General features: G+C 41.2%; 1 protein-coding gene across 1 annotated transcript in view; it reads right to left on the bottom strand.

Moving 5' to 3' along the window:
* Positions 1-499: 499 nt before the first annotated feature.
* LOC124613236 (probable cytochrome P450 301a1, mitochondrial) overlaps positions 500-22,240 on the bottom strand; it is a 190,128-nt gene continuing 168,387 nt past the window's right edge. The window contains exons 11-12 of the mRNA XM_047141913.1: positions 18,251-18,466; positions 500-854 (exon numbers count right to left, since the gene is read on the bottom strand). Coding sequence (XP_046997869.1) covers positions 720-854; positions 18,251-18,466 — 351 coding nt within the window. The 3' untranslated portion in view covers positions 500-719. The remainder of the gene's footprint in view (positions 855-18,250; positions 18,467-22,240) is intronic.

Here is a 22,240-nt window from a genome sequence, read left to right as displayed (position 1 = left end):
TATTTTTTATTTTGCGAAAATTAAAGAAGTCGTGTGTATTCACTTGAATGTCATTTACAACTCCTGAGGGAACCACTTCATGGCGCAAAGAGCATGCACCTTCTAGTAAAGAACGTTGGAAACATTTTCTCCATGTTTTGATACTTCGAATAAGTCTAGGGGCATTAATATGAGTAACATTAATGTAAATTTACTCGTTCCATATCAGCTACAAATGATCAGTGGAACACAATACTATCAGTCTAAACGATTGTGTCAAAATATAATATACTCAATAATAGTAGAAAACTCTATGTCCCTATGTAGATCAGAAGAGTAACAATACATGTCTCTTATGAGAAGAGAAACTGAATAACGCTAAAATTTAACAATGTAACCAGTTTATTACAGTGGCAAATTATGATGACTGGAAATATTTTCTAAGGCTTTTTATGGGCATAAGAAGTTTTACAAAACATTGTAACTCCAGAGTAGACCTAAGAGACTCAAGAACGTTAAATCGTGTGAAATGCTTATGAAGCGCCAAAATTATTTCTTTCTTACAGTACACTGGCTCATGAGCACACTAGTAGTACACGTTTCTCCATTTAAAGGGAAATATGATGAAATTGATACTTGAATGAGTGACAAAGTATCAACAAGGTTCTTGCTGTATTTGGTAAACGTAGTTCCAGGCACACTACAGATTCTGGCTTATCACCGTCAGAGTCTCCCAAGCATCATACTCGCACCTCTTGTGCGACGGAAGGGTGCCTCTCGGTGATCTTGAATGTGAGTGGTGAGCCTATCATGTGCATCACGGTCGTCTTCCAAGAGACCTCGCCCTCGTAGTCCACATGGAAGCGTCTGATAATCTGCAATCACAAGTTAAGATGTGTGTACGTAAGCACGGTAACAGTGACACCCAAAATTAAACTGGTGAAAGAAAGTAGTTAAAAAGCAAGCATCTCTTCAGTCATACAAGTTACTTTCCGATCATTTTCAGCCTTGAAAAATATACCAAAATCTATTCGTTTCTTGCTAAATATAAACAGGTAATGCGAAGTGTTGTTGTGAACTCCTGTTCTGAGACTGTTTATCCTCTGTATCCCCTGCAAGTCTCGCCGTCCCTGCGTTATTACTGTAACCTAAATCCATTTGAAGCTGCTTACACACATACACACACACACACTTACACACACACACACACACACACACACACACACACACATTTCTTTCCATTAACGAATCAACTGTTTGTTGATACCCAGAATGTGATCTATCAACTCATCCCTTCTATTATTCAGGTTACCATAAGAGTCTTTTCTCTCAATCTCTCTTGTGCTCATCTTCATTAGTTACACTATCTACCCACATAAACTTCAGAATTCTTCTTTAGTACCTCATTTCTAAATCTTCTATTCCTTTGCTACCCCTTTTTTTATCAATCACATTTCACTTCCATACAAGGCTAATCGCCAAACACTGTCATAAAAATTTCCTAACATTTGAATTAATACTTCATTTTGCCATAATTTTTGTGTAGAGTAAAAGTTTATTATAATACTGTCCGTTTGCGTTTTACAGCCTATCTGCTTGTGACACCATGAATTATTTTGTTGCTTAAATTACAAATCTCGTGTACTACGTTCAACGTTTCGTTTCCTAATGAAACTCTCTAAATATCATGTAACTTAATTCGTTTATGTTTTATTACCATATTTTTACTTTTTTGATATTTGTCTCAGTATATCTTTTCAGTGTTCTATCCATCCCGTTCAGTTGGTCTTCGAAATCCTTCACTTTCTCGGGCAGATTTACAGTGTCATTGGCACACCATAAACTTTATTCCTTGAACTTCAGTTTTTTCTTTTCAACATTTCGTATTAGTTTCCTCGCCCAACGTACAGACTGAATAACATGGAAGATAGGTTACAACACTGTCTCATTCTCTTCTCATATTCTTCGGCTTTTAGAACTACAGCCCACTTTCGGTCATCCTGTAAAAGATAGTTTACTCACTGTTTTTTGTATGTGGTGACTTCTAAATGCCCAAGAGCGTAGTGCAGTCAGTAATGTCAAAAGCTTTCTCTAAACCTGCAAATGTTGTAAAATTCGGTTTGCCTTTCTGAGATATGTTTTCTAACGTAAGTCGTAGCCTCAGTTATGCTTCACGTATTGCTAAATTTTCCTGGAACCCAAAGTTATCTTTCTGCAACATAGCTTCTACCAATCTTTCGATTTTTCTGTAGACAATTCATGTTCGTATTTCAGACCATGGCGTATTAAGAGGACAGTTCGCTAACATTCACTTCTGTCGACATATGGTAAGATGAAAACTTCATTTGACTGCAGAGAATGGTGAAGTAATATTCAAATATGTTTTGTTTTCTGAATGCTTTGGCTTAAAGAAGCTTTTCCGTCGTGGAATGGACCACATCTTCCCCATTTTCACACTACCGGGATTTCCGGGCGAAAAGAACAAAGATCTACTACAACAGCCTGCCCACTCTCATGAGTAGGGAATGGAAGATGAAAAATCATGTTTTGAAAATATTAACTAAGTTAATCGCCTTTGCGGTTAAAGATACATTCACGACCATAGTTTACAGGGTATTTCAAAGTCTTTGCGACAAACGTCCAGGGGTGATACACCAAGTCACGGGGAACAACATTCGTTGGGGACGGACAAAATGTTCGCTGACACTTCCCAGCGACGCTAGGCGTCGTTTCGTAATCGGCGGCCCTGGAGCCATGAAATTTCACGGAATTAGCAGTCTACTAAATAGATGTACAACATTAGTATGTTACCCCAGTACAATGACAGAGGATTTTCAACAAGAAAGCCGTAAGAATGAATGTCTCGGAGCTGAGAAAGATAATTTAGTAGCAAATCAAGAACATCAGTTGTGCTCAGCCTGCCGCATTTCACGCAGAGCAGATGATTGGATGACAGGCAACACGCATTGCTTATGAACACCACAGATTACATACACGCTGCCACCCCTCTGGGGCATAACCATTCTTGAACGACACCTACCATTACCGGGTAACACAAGCAAATACTCTCTCTCTAAAAACAGTTGTTTCCCATGACGTGATCTATCACCCTTAGAAGTTTACCAGGAAGGCTTTTAAACACCTGTATGTGCCCAGCAAATACCTTCAGTTACATTCAGTATAGTTGAATAAATGAAGCTAACTGCTTAGAGATTAGTCACAGAACACCTAAGTATTTTGTCTTTCTTGAGAAGAGTTTCCTTTTATTTTCAGCTTCGAATGTGATTTCACGATACGGTAAACTGTTTAATTTTCGTAGTGTTCTCACAGACCATATTTTTCGACTTTTGAAAACTAGAGAGAAACATCAGCATAAATATGTATTTTTACGAAAAATAATAGCAGGGTACATAACACTAGTTTCAATAGAGTTCCTTTTACACAAAAATCACGTTTTCTGATCTGATGAGCATTGTACGTAGGGAGATTCACAAACATTTTCATTTCAAATATTTCCGTAACCGTTTAAGATATTGTAATTCTGTTTTCATCCATATTAATTGTAAGAAACCCTCACTAAAAGACGTACGACATTAAAAAAAAATGGTTCAAAGGGTTCTGGGCACTATGGGACTTAACTGCTGAGGTCGTCAGTCCCCTAGAACTTAGAACTACTTAAACCTAACTAACCTAAGGACATCACACACATCCATGCCCGAGGCAGGATTCGAACCTGCGACCACAGCGGTCGCGCGGTTCCAGACTGTAGCGCCTAGAACCGCTCGGCCACTCCAGCCGGCTGACGTTTTTTCAAAGCCATATTAATTTCGGAGATGTCTGTTCCAACTTCGCTTTTCTAAATGGAGCTAGAGTAATTTCTGCTGCAAGTGACGTAATTGCGAAACAAATGCATCAATGGGCTTCCACTCTTCAAGTTACATTCTTAGTTTCGAAATATATGCAATCTTACGATGTATTTGCTTTTAACATATAACTCTTTGTCATCTTATGAGGAAGTTCGTGATTCTATACAAGATAAAGAAACATCTCACGTCAGAAAGGCGGAAACACAGTTGCATCGCCACGATGCTGGTATAAAAGGGGTACAGAGGAAATTTAGCCTTCTTTTTGTCTCTGTCGTCCAAGTGTGAGTGCTGGTTAGTTTGAAAAAAAAGATGTCCTTCGCAAACCAAAAGAATGCAAATATGCTACTCCTTTACCGGGATCACAGGCGGAACGTGAATAAAACAACTGAAATGTACACACAAACGTTTCTCTCACATGAATTCTGAGAAAGTCCTCTAGGGGCTACGTTGCAGAGTGACGTGAAATGAGACTAGTCGACCTCATAAAGTCGACTGTAGGGAAGGCGAAAGGTCGATTTAGGTTTATTGGGAGAATGCTTGGAAAGTTTATCTCATCTGCAAAGAAAACTGCATACAGAATACTTGTACCACCCATTCCTGCGAACTGTTCGAATGTTTGGGATTCCCAACACATCCGTTTAGAGGAATAAATCGCTGTTATATTTATTGCCTGTAGCTCAAGTCAAACGCGCGTATTTCAAAGTTCCTTCATGAACTCAAATGGGTTTCCCTGCAGCGAAGAGAACGTTTTCCGCAAAAAACGTCTAAGGAAGTTTATAGAACCCACATTTCCTAGGAGATGCAGAATGTTCCTAGTCTCCAACATGCATCTCGCGTAATAGCTGCAAAGATAAGAGACATCAGGACTCTTACGGAAGTCTAAACACTATCTTTCTTTCTGATTCACATGTGAGTTCTTGAATAAACGTTGAGCATTCTGTATTAACGAAATGGATCAATTTTGGGCCTATTTTCATAACCTTTATTATTACTGTACTACCTAGGTTTCGGATTATAAGCCCATAATCTAGAATACGACTGATCCCAAAAATGTGAACTAGGCGAAGATAAACAAGCCAACTTCTTAGTCTAGATTATCTTGACTTAAAGTATAGAAGTTATCTCGGATGACAATTTTGACACAGTTACATAGGGATTTAATAAATTCTTTATGGTTGCATTTACAATAACTGTGACTAAGTATACATTGGAGTAGTGCTATGTCCACAGGAATGTGAATTTTTGTCATTTTTATTTGTTAATAAAAGCATCAAGACACTTTATCGATGTGGAGGTGTCAACATTGTCTAAAAGAAGTGCATAACTGAACTGTGTTTGCTCATTCAGTACTAAATATGGTGATACACATATTTGTTTCTTAATTTCTGACACCTCTAGTTAAGTGTGATTTTCATCCTTTCCCTCTATGTATAGGACTTTCTGAATCTATCACATATTTTCGTTTAAGCAATGTTCATCAAACGATGAATCTGGCTTCTTTAATCTCCACCTTCCATGGTTTCTCTGGGCTCTGTACAATCTGAGCTCCCAGTCTCTCCAATATAGACAAACTGGCACACTTAACAGGTGATCTTACAAATACCACTCTTAATATTGGCTCGTTATTTATCTTTTGAACTGGAGAAACACCTGCCTAACGACTGTGGGACCTAGAGAGACAGAGAGAAAGCATTTCTCTCTAAAATAGTGCTTATCCTCTTTGAAACTTTGCCTGTGAAAGGTAAACAGCACCATTTCCTTTTCGGTCTATCTACGTTGTTCACTGGCTACAGTAGGATTCTGGCCTGCTTCTTCAATTTTTTATTCAGAGTTTTGCCAATTATGTCGGATTGAGATTCATTATTTGTGGCCATCGCTTTTATTGCGTTGAGTTCCTGGTCATAAACATCTTGAGATATGGGGTAGAAAGGGGTCGGTGGATTATTTGGTGGAATGCAACAGGTTTATACGCTGCTGAGAGGAAGCTGGGATAACTGTGTCAGTAAAGAAGACTTTTCGGTAAATTTTCTAGGTGTAGCATGATGCCTAGGAAATTAATTGGGAGCTCACAAACCTCATGCTGACGTTTATGTTAGTATGTCATTTATACATATGTTTCAAGAATTTCTTGAGTTGTCTACTTTCCACATACAGAAAATATCATTTACATGTTTGTAACAATATACAGTATCTTTTGTCAATGATTCACTGTTAAGAAAATCAGTCTCCCACTTGCCCTTGAACATTTGCGCTAGCAAGGGGGATAAGGATGAGCCCGTTGTCAGAACATCTACTTGCATATAATAGCTCCCTTGAAAGTAGTTATAATTTCGATTTAAACGAGATTCTACTGTACTAATTAAGCTCAGCTATTCTTCTGGATTAATGTTATGTAAATACAGTGATTGTGACATTTTGAATTTGTTGGGATCTTAATATCTGTTAATTTGCTTGTTAATTGTAAACTGTTCTCAATGCCATATTCCCCTTTGAAGTTCAGTTTTCTCTTCAAGATGGTCTTCCTGGCAATATTGTGCACAGGTGCTTGTCTTGTAGATACTATTGGTCTGATCGGCACTTCTGGTTTGTGCAGTTTGGGTAAGCCACATGGTTCAGAAGCCTTAGAATTCATTTGGAGAATGCTCTTGCAAACATATTCAGAAAAAATTTGATGAGCATTTATCTACTAATTGCATAGCTTATTATTGTATTTAGTCTTAGGGTCTTCCTGTTGTTTTACTAGTTTCACTCAGTGGAAAAATTCTCCCACGTTGTTTATATGACGAGTTTTCTATAACAGCACCGCAATCCCTCCATTATCTGCTTTAGTCAAAATCACGTTACTGCTCTGAATCCTAGTTCTAAGTTGCTTTATGACTAAGATCCCGTTTTCTTCCTTTACTGAAGTAACTGTTGTTTTTGTGCCTGATTAATTTCTTCGACACACTGTACTTTCGTAGGTATATCTTTTATATGCCCAATTCTAGATTTGCTCTTAGAAGAGCATCTGTCGCCTTTTAATGGTAACTTTTCTTCTCGTTCTGACAAGGTTTATGTTAATAAGTACTGACTTCTATCTGCAAACTGGATTGGCTTTTCCTCCTTCAATGACAATAACTATTCTAACTTCTTATTCTGACAGTAAAACGTGTCGTAAATGATATCTGAAACTTTTTGTCTAACTGTGTTATTTGACGTCATAGCTCACACTGATGTAGAATGTAAGTAAGCTGCATTGGTACTAATATATTCTTGTGTACACACGTATTGTCACGTACCGGATAGCAACCCGACATTTCTTGTTTTATCCATAGTTTTTCTGCTGTCTTCTTCGTATGACTTGGGGAAGCTGTGTTCCGTTTGATCCTGATGATAGTGTATTTTGGAGTTGTTTCGCAATCGACATGCTGGTTATTAAACCAAATATGTTGACGTGCTTTAGTCTTCTTCGTTAGAAATCCTCCATTAAGCACAGTTTACAGTACTGACATTCATTCTTATTCATTTTAATTGATTCAGCTGTGAAACATTTTATATTGTGTGAACTCAACAAAATAGTCTTTTTTTAAATTTTGTTTCTCAAAGGAAACTTATCTCTGTTGACAGTTTTAACTCATTTACGTATGAACTTGCAAAATTCTTTAGGACAGCATTAACGCTAACTATGACTAAACATACATTGCAGTAGACCGTGTGCAAAGGAATGACAATTTTGTCATTGTCTATTTATGAATGAAGGCAAAAAGGTCCTATATAAAGATTGCAACATTGTCTACATAGGGTGAATAATATTGTGTCCAAGAGTGATGGTTCTGTTATAATGGACATACTGGGAGATCAATTTGAATTAACCTAAGCGAACACCATAGAAACTGGCGATTAAATAAGCCATATTGATCCTTTACAGAACATGGTGTAAAAGAAAACCACAAATACATAATAGATGTCCGGAAGTCCTGTATATAGAGAGAAAGGGAATAAAGCTCGCTCAATTAGAAATATTACAAATTAAGAAACAAATCGGCGTGTCCCCACACTTACTATTGAATGAGCAAACTCAGTACAGTAATTCATCCCTGCCCTAATGAAGGGCGGATCCATATGTAATTGTGTCAAAACTGTCAATAAAGTTAAGTTTTATAGTTTTCAGTCAACTGTCGATAGTTTAAGAAGTTGATATTTCTGTCTTTGCTTGGTTCCCAACATTGGGATCTCATTCTGTAATAATAAAGTTTTTGAGACAAAGCTAAAGAAATGTTTCCTTAGTTAATAAGCTCTTTTGCTCTCGCTTCATTTGTGAGTGGAACGCGAAATTCAATGATGATCAGTGGCACAAGGTACCCTCCGACATGCACCATACGGTGGCTGATGGAGTATGTAGGTAGACTTAGATGTAGAGCCCGACGCACGTTGTCCAACAAGAATGACAATTCAGCGAATGTGCAAAAATTGTTATTAAGAGGCTATTCGAATATTACGCAGAAGCCTTGCAATGAGCGGAGCAAACGAAATAGATGTTCTGGGAGCTGTTGCTCATAATACACGTGTTGGCTCCAGAGAAACTGCGACTATCTTTGGAATAAGTCGGTCCAGCATTGTTCACATTCTGCACAGAATCAGCTTCCATCCCTATCACTTTACTAGGAAAGTGGAATCGGAGATAGATCATGGAATTGTCTCGATCGGTTCTGATACGACATCGGGGCAACAGTTTCTTCTTCAGAGAGCTTTCTTTGTCTTTACAAGACATGTAAGGCTGAATGTAAGGAATATACATTATTGGGTTGGTAAAAATACGCGTTAGCTGAGGCAGGCTGAACATCGTAGGCAGTGGAGTGTGATCGTTTGATGTAGGTGTATTGGAGACTACGTGTTTTAATCTCACTTCATTGATGAAGTCTTAAAGAGTGAAAGATATGAGCAATTTCTTACCGAAGTGCTGTCGGCCTAGATGAACCACCACTTGAAACATACTCGCTAATGTCCGTGGTAACGGCACGCTGAGTGTCTGGCTCACTACTGGTTCGTGGCTAAGAATAAACTCCCCGTTTGTTACGAATTTGCTCCCCATTTCTTTCCTGGTGTCTGGTTAGGAGGTGAAGGCGTTATGCATTGGTATGCACGTTTGCCTGACAGTATGCTACTGAACTTCTTTCTGTGTTGCAAACTCGAACATAAATAAAATGCACACTTTTCTATGATCACCTGAATTCAAAACTTCGCATTGTAGCAGCATGTGTAATGACATCGAAGGAATCGCATCAGTCTGCCCAATAGCACTTGAACTAGCGACTTCAAACGAGTACACAGTGTGCCCCAGTTCCCTTAAATCGGTCGTCTGAAATTCCAAACTGAAGTCTAATCTCGTTGCGAATTGCAGCGTTACGATCCTTGAAGTTTCGCCAACAGCCATATAGAAATTCAAAGCACTAGTACCGCTGCAGCAGGTACCCTGGCCGCAAATTTAACAGCACAAATGCGGTGGAGAAGCGAGGCAACATCAAGTTTTGTATTAAATTTTCTGTTTGTGGGCGAGAATTAGTCGAATGCGACCCGAATACCGAGAGGCAGGTTCCTGGTCTCTCCTCTACAACAACACCCTAGCTCACAAAGTGAAGCGCAAGATTTTGGCCAGCACATGGATCACAGTCTTGGATCACCCACTATATTCGCTGGACTTCGCCTCATCCGACGTCTGGTTCTTTCTCGAAGTGGGCAATGAAGGTACGCCGTTATGATGCGATTAAGGACATTCTAGAAAATTGTACTACACTACTAAATGCAGTACCAAAATCGGACTACAGTGACTGTTTCAGAAGACTATTAAAATGATTTCAGATGTGTATTGATTCAGGAAGAGTATATTTTGAATAAATACAGTGATTTTGTGAATATAAACGATGACTTTTGTTTTTCATACCCACAGTCCAAGTGCAAGTGGGATTCACTGTGTGCCGGCCGGTATGGCCGAGCGGTTCTAGGCGCTACAGTCTGGAACTGCGCGACCTCAACGGCCGCAGGCTCGAATCCTGCTTCGGGCATGGATGTGTGTGATGTCCTTGGCTTAGTTAGGTTTAAGTAGTTCTAAGTTCTAGGGGACTGATAACAGCAGATGTTAAGTCCCATAGTGCTCAGAGCTATTTGAACCATTTGATACACTGTGTACTGCAGAAGATGGTGGGCATTTCGAACATTTAATGACAGCAATAGTAAGGAGCTGTTCATGATTACATTATTCTGTATGTTCCTATTTGCTGCTGTTGATAATGTAATTTTATAATGTAAGTGTGTATCTTGACATTAAATTCATGACATGAGTTTATTAGTTTACAAAATCTGTACTTCAGTTCCCTGTTTTACAAACGCATTGAACTTCTGATGTTCACATTGTTTTCAGCGCTCTGACAGGAACAAGAGCAGAATTGTTGCTGTGTGTAACTGGTGAACATCCTTAAATACAACGTTCTTTGCCTTACATTTGGTGTGTCGGTCCTACAACACGTAGTTGAGTTCAGGATAAGTTTTCAATTAATATTCATTTTCACTATTCCGCTTTTTAAGTACACTCTCTTAGCTACGTCATGATAGAGTACCCTATTAGTTCAACGTGACAGTTCCATAAGAAAACAGAGTTCCTTATAAGACTGCAATGACTTTCATGGTTAAAAGAGATAGATGATAAGTTCCACATATTGCAATTTCTTCGAAACTTATTGGATCGTGAATAGTGAAACGCCATTCAATTCGCCTCTTTTACAACTAAGATACTAGCAGCAGAAATGTATGTAGTTCCATTGGAAAATGTGAAATTGTTTCCTACATCTTCGTAACTAACACAGCTATGTAAAGACACTATACTTGTAGTTTTGAATATGCTATCATTCGTCCTCATGTTCACGTAAATGCAATAAACACATCGCAACTGACGTGAGTATGTGTAATTATCGTGGCACGTGTACGATGCTCGCGAATGTAAACGAAATTGTGAAAGGCAGTTAATTACCAGCAACAGGCTCGTTCCAGGAATTTATTGTTTCACTCAGCCTGACTAGACTACGTAGGACTAGACTAAGTAGACTAAGGCCTTTACGCTTTCCATTACATCGGACCAAGAACGACTGATATCGACATCTAATATTAAGCATAGTGTGGCAAGGTTCTGAAATTCAACTTGTGGCTCGGCTATGAATAAAAGTACGATAAAAATACGAAAATAATTATATACACCTAAACATAAAGAGTTGCACCGGTCTGTAGGCTGGGAGATTCTGAGTGGTAGGTTTAGTCGCCGAGACGGAAAGGGCTTCCCTCGTCCGCTCACAATGGCGCTCTTCCGCGTGATATGTGAGAGTTGTTTCTTAAGTGTATTTGCGGAGTGTAGGTGGCTGTAGTGGGTACGTGTGCAGTGTGGTGTCATGGGTCTGTTGTGGCGAGGAAAGGACGGAGACGCGAAATCGACTGCTGTCACACAGCATACTCCTCTCAAATAGTATCGGGGGGCCGCCGAGTTAAACATCCCATCCAACGGAAGGGTCACCATAACCATGTCATATGGCGTCATCCTTGAGACACTGAGAAAAGCTTGGTATTTAAGGGGAGGTTTACTATCTTTTGGTTCAAAAAATCGATTTTTTTAAATTGCATTTTTGGATCCATAATAGCGTTTAGAATCCACCTCTGAAACGGTTTTTCCGAATACGGAACGGAAATGCTTGTTATTCGCGGTTGAACAAAAAAAATTCACCTGCCTGAAATCGGCCTTTTTCACGCACCAGTTTTTTTTTTTTTTTTTTCAGAGGACGAGTTATTGTACCGGTGCTTGGGAGGAAACACACAAAATTCAAATGAAAGTTTGAACGCAAGTGTTTGGAAGCTAGCTCCCAAGCATTTGCATTCTGGTGCGAAGACTGTGAAAATAGCGACTTTCCTGGCAGTGAGCAGCTTAAACGCAGGGTATTCAGCAATTCTGAAGACCATGACAACGATGGACGTCACCCTTGGACTCTATTCGACGCAGTTCGCCAAGCATTCGGACGACCACCGAATTCAAGCGGCCGAAAACGGCTTATCACCGGCCATACGAGCGGCTCTGGAGCAGCGCAGGATGGCCCAGATCGAGCAGAACGCCTACTGTGAGGAAGAGGAAGGACTAGTTTATGGACCTGGAATAGCAAATTGAACGTACGTTGCATAATATTGAATTTTTATATGTAATCGAAGCTTCAAACGCGTTATTCTCGAAATGACGTTTTTTTTTATCGCGGCGTATGGTAACTTCAAATCTACTGAACCGATTGGCATGATTCTTTGTTTCCGACGAAGCTAACTAAATTGTCTTGGAGGTGTACCACTTTTATTCCGATCTATCAACTATAAATATTTTTACTTGGCAGACGAAGGCGAAAAATCGATGAAAAAAAAACTATTTTTTTAATGGCCGCCATTTTGTTTCCTATGGTCCAAATAATTTAAGCGAGGTACAACTCCTAAAAAATCTTATACACTTCGCTGAATTCAGTTTTGAATTCAGACGAGCCGGCTGACCTGTGACATACCGCGCGTGGAGGTCTACATAGAAATTTTGTTTCGTTCCGACGCCATTTCCGCCTTTGCTCTTCGACATTTCCGGTCGAAAAATTCCAGTTTGTAGAGGATATATCAACAAATATTTTGACCAAATTTGACACTGATATCTATAACAAATCCCGAGATAAAAATTCTCAAAGAACATCTACATCTACGTGATTACTCTGCTGTTCACAATGATGCGCCTGGCAGAACGTGCTTTTTTCGGGTCAAAGATAGTAAACCTCCCCTTAATCCAGGACAGTGGCGCAAACTCTGATAGTCGTGATCTTTGCATCGTTACCTCTCTCCCCATCCTCTCTCCTGCCATGTATTGATGGTGTTCATTTCTTTCAGTGCTACGATTCGAACCGCCTACCTTCGAGTCGTGCACCTCTGCAAATGGTGCACAGGTGTACGTTAGCGACCTCAACTATAGAGGCAGGTATAACTATGCATATAAATAAATTTCTTTGAAATTTTGACACAACGTGGCATTCGAATATGCTTACTGGAGCGGCATAGGTTATGCAAATAAAAATATATGATATATTCATTTATATACCATATTGTGCTCCATTAGGTACAAAAAAATACGCGCATATTCGCATGCAATTTTGTGTCGAAATTTGCAAGCAATCGGTGAAGAACTTTGCGAGACTTAAGATTCTGAACAAACGAACATTTCGATAGGTTTAAATAAAAATGTGAATAAACTGCCTATTGGCTCCTGTCTTGGGTTCTTCGGCCGACGTTAATCTACTGACTTTACTGACGTTTCGCCAGCACGAGTGGCTTCACTCTCCATTGCCGGTGGTGAACTGGAGCTCAGCTCGCGGCCGCGCCAACGTCCGAGGGCTTCTCTACGGTCATTTCCGGTGCGGTTCTCCTCTTGCTACCTGCGACGGTCGTTCGCTGCAGTACGGGAAGCCAGGATCCGTTTACCTTAAGGCTTTCCTCTTGCTTTTGAAACGGTTGCGTGTTTTCGTATTTCTACAGCTTCTCTCAACAACCACGTGTGATAGTGCTTCTCTACAGCCAGAACTTCCGTGTCGGCGAATATTATACCATGGTCGTTCTCACCCAGCGCGTGCTCTGCCACGGCCGATTTCTCCAGCTGCCCCAACCTGCAATGTCACTTACGCTCTTTCATCCTGGTGTTAATTGACCTTCCAGTCATTCTGACATAAACGTTTCTGCATGTGCATGGTGTAAGGTGTCAGGCAAATCCAAAACCTTCCATGAAAAACCTGACATCAGAGCAAATCCGGAATATGTCACATAGCTCCGAATAAATCCTGACATTAAATTAACCAAAGTAATATGATCAACGACTGAACAAATAGAATACCACAGACTAACACAAGAATGCCTAAATGCATGTCATACCTTAACGCTGTGAAACAGACGCAGTTCTGAGGGGAGAAACAAGAACAGAAGACGAGAGCAGAGCCGTGTAGGTTAGAAGGCCCTACGTTAAGAGCGGGACAATGGGACACCCACATCGCCGGCCGACGCAGGGAGGTCCATCCCCCAGCCCATGTTAAAAGATAGAGCCCTCCAGAAGAACAGTATAGATCTTACGATAACACTAAAAGGGCCACACCAGCTGCAAGTTTAGCGTGAGACTGTACGCGTCTCTGTTATGTAGCAAACATTAAAAAACATTGCCCCACCACAAAAAGTATAACGTTTCTCATTGGATAGACAGAATTGTTGTAGGCGGAGCTTAAGGTTAACATTGAGACGCTGATTGGTCAGTTGAAAACACAGCCAGATACCTTTTTCCTTAACCAACTTCGGTAAACAGTAGTAAGGAGAAGATCGAGAGAGTTGCTACCGAGACGGCGAGATGTGTGGAGCTGCGTCGCATCCCCCCCCCCCCCTGACGCTACGCTGCATAACCACCGACAAAGTAATGAAACGCACGCAATGCCGCATAAGAGCGCATAAGGCTTCACTCAGAACTGCAGAAGTCTCATCTGTTACATCCCCTTTTTACGTAATACTCGTGTTGATTGTCAATTAAACTTCGTGGTATTCACATTTGCTACTTGAAGTTAAAATCTGAAACGCGATGATTTTTCTGTTATATAATTATTGAGAAGCCACATAAGCCACTGTAATTTACGACAAGTTAAATAAGTAATTAAAGATAATTGAGGGTAACTGTAGACCGTTTTTGATAGTTTTCTCTTTTATGAAACTTAATTTAAACCTAGATTATAGATGTGATATGGCATAGGTCATCCTTCGATCCATTATAGAACTTGGAAACCCATTCAGGGAATATTCGTTCACATTTTTGTTGAACGCAGTTGGTTTTTATCATCCTGTATTAAAATATTTCCTTTTATCAATAGTGCAATCTATAAACAATAAATAAATAAAAATTCCAATGGTACACTTAACTGCTTTTTCGACGTTATTTTACCAGATAACTAAAAATAGGAAATCTTGAACCCCTTCCACTAAATTTAGTTAGTATTAAGGTTCTTTTACAAGGAGTGCAGTTGGGCTGACGCTGAAATCATTAAGTATTTGATTATACCATCGCTAGTCTCACTGAACTCTTCTGAACTTTACATGTCATGTGTGGTCTGGCGTCTCCTTACCAGCAACATGTCCCAGGTTCAAACTAGTCAATTCCCTAAAAAACACGCTCAGAGCGTCGTTGCGCGAAAGTGGTAGGGAGACACGACTAATACAGACACCACGCAGAATGTTAGAATGGTATGCGGTATATTCCCGACATTGCAAGTGGGTCCCTTTTCTCCTTCACCGATCTAAGACACTCTTTGATCTTCTTTGTCGGTTTGAAAATCGTTTTTACGCCATGTTTGCGCAATATACGGCCGATTCTGTCCGTCACTCTGGGAATGTATGGCAGAAAGGCCGCACCCGACATTTCTTTTTCTGGTTCCTTACTTCGCCGAGTGTTTGGGTCTGTTACACTTCTAATGTAATTTGTGGAGTACCCATTCCTCCTCAGAACACTTTCCAGATGTTGCATTTCTCGTCTGAGGTGCTGCAGCTCACATACTCGTCCTGATCTCGTTACGAGCGTATTAATCATGTCTCTTTTATGGCTCGGGTGATGGTTTGATAGTTTGTGCAGGTATCGGTCCGCTGTGTCCCAGGTTTCTCCATCCCTTGTGACCAGCACATCTAGAAATGGCAGTCTTTTGTCCTTTTCTACTTCCATGGTAAATTTTATGTGGGCATAGAGGCTGTTCAAGTGTCTTAGGAAGTCACCGAGGTGCTCTTCACCATGGCTCTACACAACGAAAGTTTCATCGACATACCTGTACCACACCTTAGGTTTGCAAGTCGCCAAGTCCAGTGCCTGTGCTTCGAATTGTTCTATGAGGAAGTTGGCCACCACTGAGCTAAGAGGACTACCCATGGCGACGCCTTCCAGCTGTTCGTACAAATCGCTATTCCAGGTGAAATAGCTCGTGGTGAGACATGCTTAGAAGAGCTTTGTGATGTCTTGCGGGAAAATGAAACCGATGTGCTCCAGAGCGTCACTGAGTGCCACTTTCTTAAACAAAGAAACAACATCAAAACTGACCAGTATGTCGTTTGGTTCAAGTTTCAGTTTCTTCAGCTTCTCAATGAAATGTCCATAGTCCTTTATGTACGTGTCGGTCTTCCCAACGTGTGACTGGAGCACAGAGGCCAAGTGTTTTGCCAGGTAGCAAGAGGAAAACCGCACTGGAAGCGACCGCGGAGAAGCCCTCGGACGTTGGCGCGCCAGGTACATACAGTCTTCGGCTGCGAGCTCGGCTCCAGTTCACCACCGGCAACTACTGGGACATGTGCGCTCCTCTCCTGGTTTGAGGAGAGGGATTAGAATTGCCTCCCTCCACGAGTTGGGAGGAGCAATGTTAGATTAAAACATTCGAGGAGGATTTCCTTTAATGCCGCTGGCAGATGTTGAAGCATGCAGTACCGGATGTGGTCGTGACCGGGTGGAGTGTCAGAAGCCTCAGTCAGTGCCAATTCGAGCTCCCACATCGAGAAAGGGGAGTTGTAGGCCTCGAACTGTTCGACCTGAAGTCCAACTTCTCCTTCTCGACTGTCGCACGGTAGCGACGAAAGGCTGGATCATGGCTTGCATTGGCAAGAGTTTGTGCAAAATGCTCGGCCAGCGTCTGAGCAATGTTTCTAGGTGTCGTTTGGAGGCACCCCTGGTTCAACACTGCAGATATCGGTAAATGGCTGTGTTTTCCGGAAATCCTCCAGATGGGTTCCCATACTTGTGAGGAACACGTGGAACGATTGATAGAGTTCAGGAACTCATGCCATGACCGCTAATGACTGGATGAATTTCGTTGCAAATTGTATCGAGCGGATGGACGTGTACGGGTATGGAGATAACCTCATGAATCCATGGACCCTGTGTGTCAGCAGGGGTCTATTCAAGCTGGTGTAGGCTCTGTAATGGTGTGGGGCATATACAGTTGGAGTGATATGGGACCTCTGATACATCTAGATACGACTCTGACATGCGACACGAACGTAAGCATCCTATCTGATCACCTGCATTCATTCATGTCCATTGTGTATACAGAAGGACTTGGGCAATTCCAGCAGGACAATGGGACACCCCACACGTCCAGAATTGCTACAGAGTGGCTCCAGGAACACTCTTCCGAGTTTAAACACTTCCGCTGGCCACCAAACTCCCCAGACATGAACATTGAGCATATCTGGGATGCCTTGCAATGTGGTGCTCAGAAGAAATGTCTGCCCCCCCCCCCCCCCCCCCCCGTACTGTTATGGATTTATGGACAGCCCTGCAGGATTCATTGTGTCGGTTCCCTCCAACACTACTTTAGACATTAGTAGAATCCATGCCACTTCCTGTTGCGGCACTTCTGCGTGCTCGCGGGGGCCCTACGCGATATTAGGCAGGTGTTCCAGTTTCTTTGGCTCTTCAGTGTAAATAATAGTAAAACGTTGTGAGAAAACACGAAAGTTGACTTTATGGCTTATTGGGCTATGATTAGAATATACTACAAAATCCGAATTTTCACTGACAATAATCAAGATTCAAGGTCAGAGGGAGGAAGGAAGAGGAGATGGCTATAGAGGTGGGAGAGAATGGACATGGAAAGCGGAAAGGAGGAGATGGACAAAGAGAAGTGGCATGAGGACATAGAGAGTGAGGGGGAGGAGAAGATCGATACAGAAAAGGGGGGGGGGTGACGGGCAGAGAGAGGAGGAAGGGGAGGGGACAGGAGGAGATGGAGAGAGTGGGAGAAGAAGATGGGCAGAGAGGGGCAGTAGGTGATGGACAAAGAGATAGGGGGTGGGACATGGAAAGAGATTGGGGAAAGAAAGAGTTTAGAACATATATCCACATCCCATATACATATCAGAAATGTGTGCTTTCTCTTTTTTTTTTCATTTAAGTTGACTGGGCCACAGCATCGCGTGTCCGAAAACAGCTAGTAACGTTAATAATAATAATAATAATAGAGCATGTGTTATGATCAGCAATTATATTAATTAGTTATGCACTTTTGAAGATGTTGTAATGTCATTAAAATAGGAGTGGTAATAACAGAGGGTATGATTAAAATCACAGTGAAAGTATCTATTAAAATAGAAAAAGTTTACTGCTTCAGTGGAGGAATCTGTAAGCAACTGGGAAGAAAAGTAATGCACTGGAGTGACCTGCAGACATGTACGTGGACAGACAGCGGTGTTTCTATTACAGAAGACTGACCATTAATTGTCTTCTGAAGCTGAAAAGACAGCTTCTGTTTCCTCGAATAATAAACGAACGCGGATACCTGAAGTTTCCAGCAGTAGGCAGGTGTAGTACTCACTCTAGCTAGCAAGGCATGGATCTCGTACTCGGCGAACCTCTTGCCGACGCACATCCGGGGGCCGAAGCCGAAGGGCAGATAGGCGAACGGGTGCACCTGTCTGGCTGGGCAGTTGCCCGCAGCGTCCTTCACCCAGCGCTCCGGCACAAACTGCGACGCCTGCGGGAAGTGCTCCTCAGAGTTGGTGATGACGAAGTGCGACGCCACCACGTCCACCTGCAAAACATCGTACAGCAGCATCAGCAGCACCAACCATTTTCAGTGGTGATCAAGTGTGACGCCAGCATGTCAACCAGTTAAACGTCACACATCATCAGCGACATGCGGAGTTGGTGAAGATAAAGTACACCTTCAAAGCGTCATACAACACGTCAGCACTGCTCAGATTTAGTGATAACGAAATGTGTCTGACTACTTCATTCAGCTTACTGGCCTTATGGTGGCTACGTCTGCGACACCTTATTGCTTGTGCTTGTACACGTTTGTATCGTGACCAGCGGTCTGTTGCTCGCTCTAGTTTGTGCGGAGATACAAGAAGCCGACCGCCCCTTTTGTATCTGTGCCATGTCACACACTAGATGCTCTCAACTCATCCCAAAGAATATATGAATTGGCAACAAGAAACTAGGAAAAACTCCAAGGTCACCATTGGTGCTTCCAAGCTAGAATGCCGAATTAAGAGAAAACTAGACGCTGTATTTTATGTTATTTGATGCTTTTATAAGGTTTCTTCATAACATCTACCAGCTGCATTTCAGTAGTTTGACCTTCACGATTTTTAGGTACATTATTATTTCATTACACTAGATATAATTTAGCGTTGACTTGCTACGGGACCAGTTATTTACAGTGTAAGAAGTCCATCACAAGTAGAGCAATATTCACGAACTACGACACCCCACCAATTGCCGTTCGCAGTTAATCTCTAAAGTAGTCAGACGCAAAGTTCTGTTGGTCTATCAGAGGTCGGCCTCCATGAGAAAGTTTATCTCGGCATGTTGGCAACATAATCCCTAGACAACCTAATATACCGAATGTTATCCTATAAAATGACGTATCTGCGCCTATGCCTTTAAAAATTTAATAAGCTCTTTCTGTACTTCAAGTTTCGGTAAACAAAAAACCCTCCTAGATTACTCGATAATGGTGTATTCTCTTTGCCTCACTACCTTGTACTGTTATAATTTGATTAAAATTAAATAATTTATTGCTGTTCTTGAGGCCATTTGTCGGGTTTGACAAAGCTCCCCACACTTGTGTATTACTGTGTTCAAGCCTCAGTCTCTCCATACAATTTACGTTCCACCACTCTCCATCCACACAAACTCCCATCAATTATCAAATTAACTACTCATTAATGTGCCCTGTCAGACTATTACTTGCCTTAGTCACGTTGTGCCACAAACCTCTTTTCTCCACAGTTCATTGTTATCTGACCTAGCAAATCAGTTTTCATGATCTATTTACTTTTCAAACACCTTTATTCTCTTCTTATGTGAACAGTTTGTCTACTAAGTTTCATTTCTGCATAACGTTACACTACAGTCAAGGCATCCTACGGGCTTCAGATAAGACTCCCTAACACTTTAGTTTAAACAAGAAGTTAAGTTTTTTTCTTTTTCGGGGAGCATTTGTTTCCTATTGGAGGTGCATTTGATATTGTTCCTTCTTCTGTCGTTGTCAGATATTTTGCTTCCCAAACAGCAAAACGTTGGTATACTATTCTCACCGTCTCTGTTACTAATCTAACTTTGTCAGCGCCATCTGATATGATTCGACCACATCCGATTTCTCTTCCTTTAGTTTTATTCATGGTCATGTTGCGTCTTCTTTTAAAAACACACAACACTGCATTCAACCGAATTTCCAAGTTCTTTACTGTCTGTGACAAAATTACCTTATCATCAGCACATTTCAAAATTTGAAAGACACAGCTGCAGGCGACGTCAGACTCATATGGCTCTAGCCAGGCATCAGAAACGTGTGAGTATCAAAAATAGGGTTTGCGCTGCTCAGTAGGCTGTTCAAATCCCCGTCGATATCGAAGCACGTCTACGGTGTCGGAACGAGCAGGAGTTTACACTTAATCATGCGATTGAAGGTGTCGATTGTTGCCGCTCTAGAACGTGGAAAATGGTGATGACAGTTGTCTGTTGCAGCTTCATTCAGGGCATAACAGATATATTAACTTGAATCACTGAACGTAACTCAGTAAAGATTAAGTTCAGTCTTAATACTTTGTCAACACTCCTTAAAAATTAATTCTCTGTGCTGACTAATTATTTGTTTCATTGCACTTACACAGAAGGTAATTTACTTAAATAATGTTTCATGCTGCACTGTATTGATGAATTACTTGAGTTTATTCTGTGTTACGTGTAAGCATAGATAGGTAGATAGATAGTCCTATACTCAGAGAATGAGTGTAAGGGGAGCAGATGCAAGAATTCTGCCCCGCCGCTCATAGCAATGTCCTGTTACGAAGTGTTAAATGTGTATCTTTGTCGTGTGGAAGGCTGTGCTTTAACAACGTGGTTCAAAAATGTTCAAATGTGTGTGACATTTTATGGGACTTAACTGCTAAGGTCATCAGTCCCTAAGCTTACACACCACTTAACCTAAATTATCCTAAGGACAAACAGACGTACCCATGCCCGAACCTCCGCCGGGACCAGCCGCACAGTCCATGACTGCAGCGCCCGAGACCGCTCAGCTAATCCCGCGCGGCGAACAATGTGGAGTTCGGTTTGTATTGTTATATGTGAAGGGAAGGGAGAGGGTGAAACCTGGTGCCGGCACAGAGATTTCTCCTCTCGAAAAACACCTAGGAACCCTCTGAGCTTAATGTCCCATTCGAAGAACGGATCAGCATCAACAGTGTCACATGCCCTACCTTCATGAAACGACGCGGAGAAGTTTGAAATTTTGCCCAGGACACTGGCGCAAAGACTGGCGCTCATAAACTTTATGTCGCCACCTCTCCTTCCGTTTCCGGCCAAATACTGGCAACGAAAATTTCATACACCACCGGGATTCGAACCGGCTTGCCTCCGAGTCAAGCGCCACTGCCCAGGTGCTCATTGGCGACCTCTATTACGGAGGCGGGTACGTATACTGGATATAAAATTAGCTTCTCCCAGGTGACATCACCCTAATACCTTGTAACCGGTTCAAGCACTGAAAACAGCGAGAAAGAGAGTTCAAAAGTTTCTTCAGATATACAGCAGAAGCCACTCACCAATGATTCGGTTCCGTAGAGCTACCAGACTGATGGGATTTTATCTGATATGTTTCACCCTGTCACAAGTAGTCACAGACATTATCCATGGGACTGACACGGGGAATATAGGCCAGATATACCCATTATTTAAGAAAGGAAACAACCAGGAATGCAGAATTACATAGATATTAGCCTTCTGAATTTATGTTGTTAGATGTGTGCTAGTGAATTTTAACAAAACGCCTACTGCCTAGTCTCGGAAACAATATTATCTGATGCCAAACATTGTTCTCCAAAAGGCGGACCTTACTCGGACTATATCTTCGCCATAGACACTACTTATAGAGAAACACCGTCAATTCAACCTATAACTTTTTTTGTCTTCATTGATTACTAAAAGGCGTTTGATAAAGTAAATCAAAGAAATTGGAAAATTTTAAGAAACAAAGCGATTACATCTCATCTTATAACAGATGTTCAGGGTTTATATATGTATACAAAATACAAATAAAAATAGCAAACAGCAGACATAATGTGGCTGAAATAAACCAATTAGTTAGATAAGGATGTCCCCTTTCATCCACTCTTCTTATTATGTATATCGATGATGTAAGCAAAACTTGGGTACAGACAGTTAAACATTTTAAAATTAACGATGTGGATTTGAGTACACTACTTTTTGCTGACGACCAAGTAAATTTCAGTCAATAATACTGTACAATCGCAATAAAGTCATGAGATGTTCTATTGTGGTTGGCAGGAGAGCCAAC

This window comes from Schistocerca americana, chromosome 4 (assembly GCF_021461395.2).
Source record: "Schistocerca americana isolate TAMUIC-IGC-003095 chromosome 4, iqSchAmer2.1, whole genome shotgun sequence".
Taxonomy (NCBI): domain Eukaryota; kingdom Metazoa; phylum Arthropoda; class Insecta; order Orthoptera; family Acrididae; genus Schistocerca; species Schistocerca americana.
This window is presented reverse-complemented; position numbering and strand designations above follow the sequence as displayed.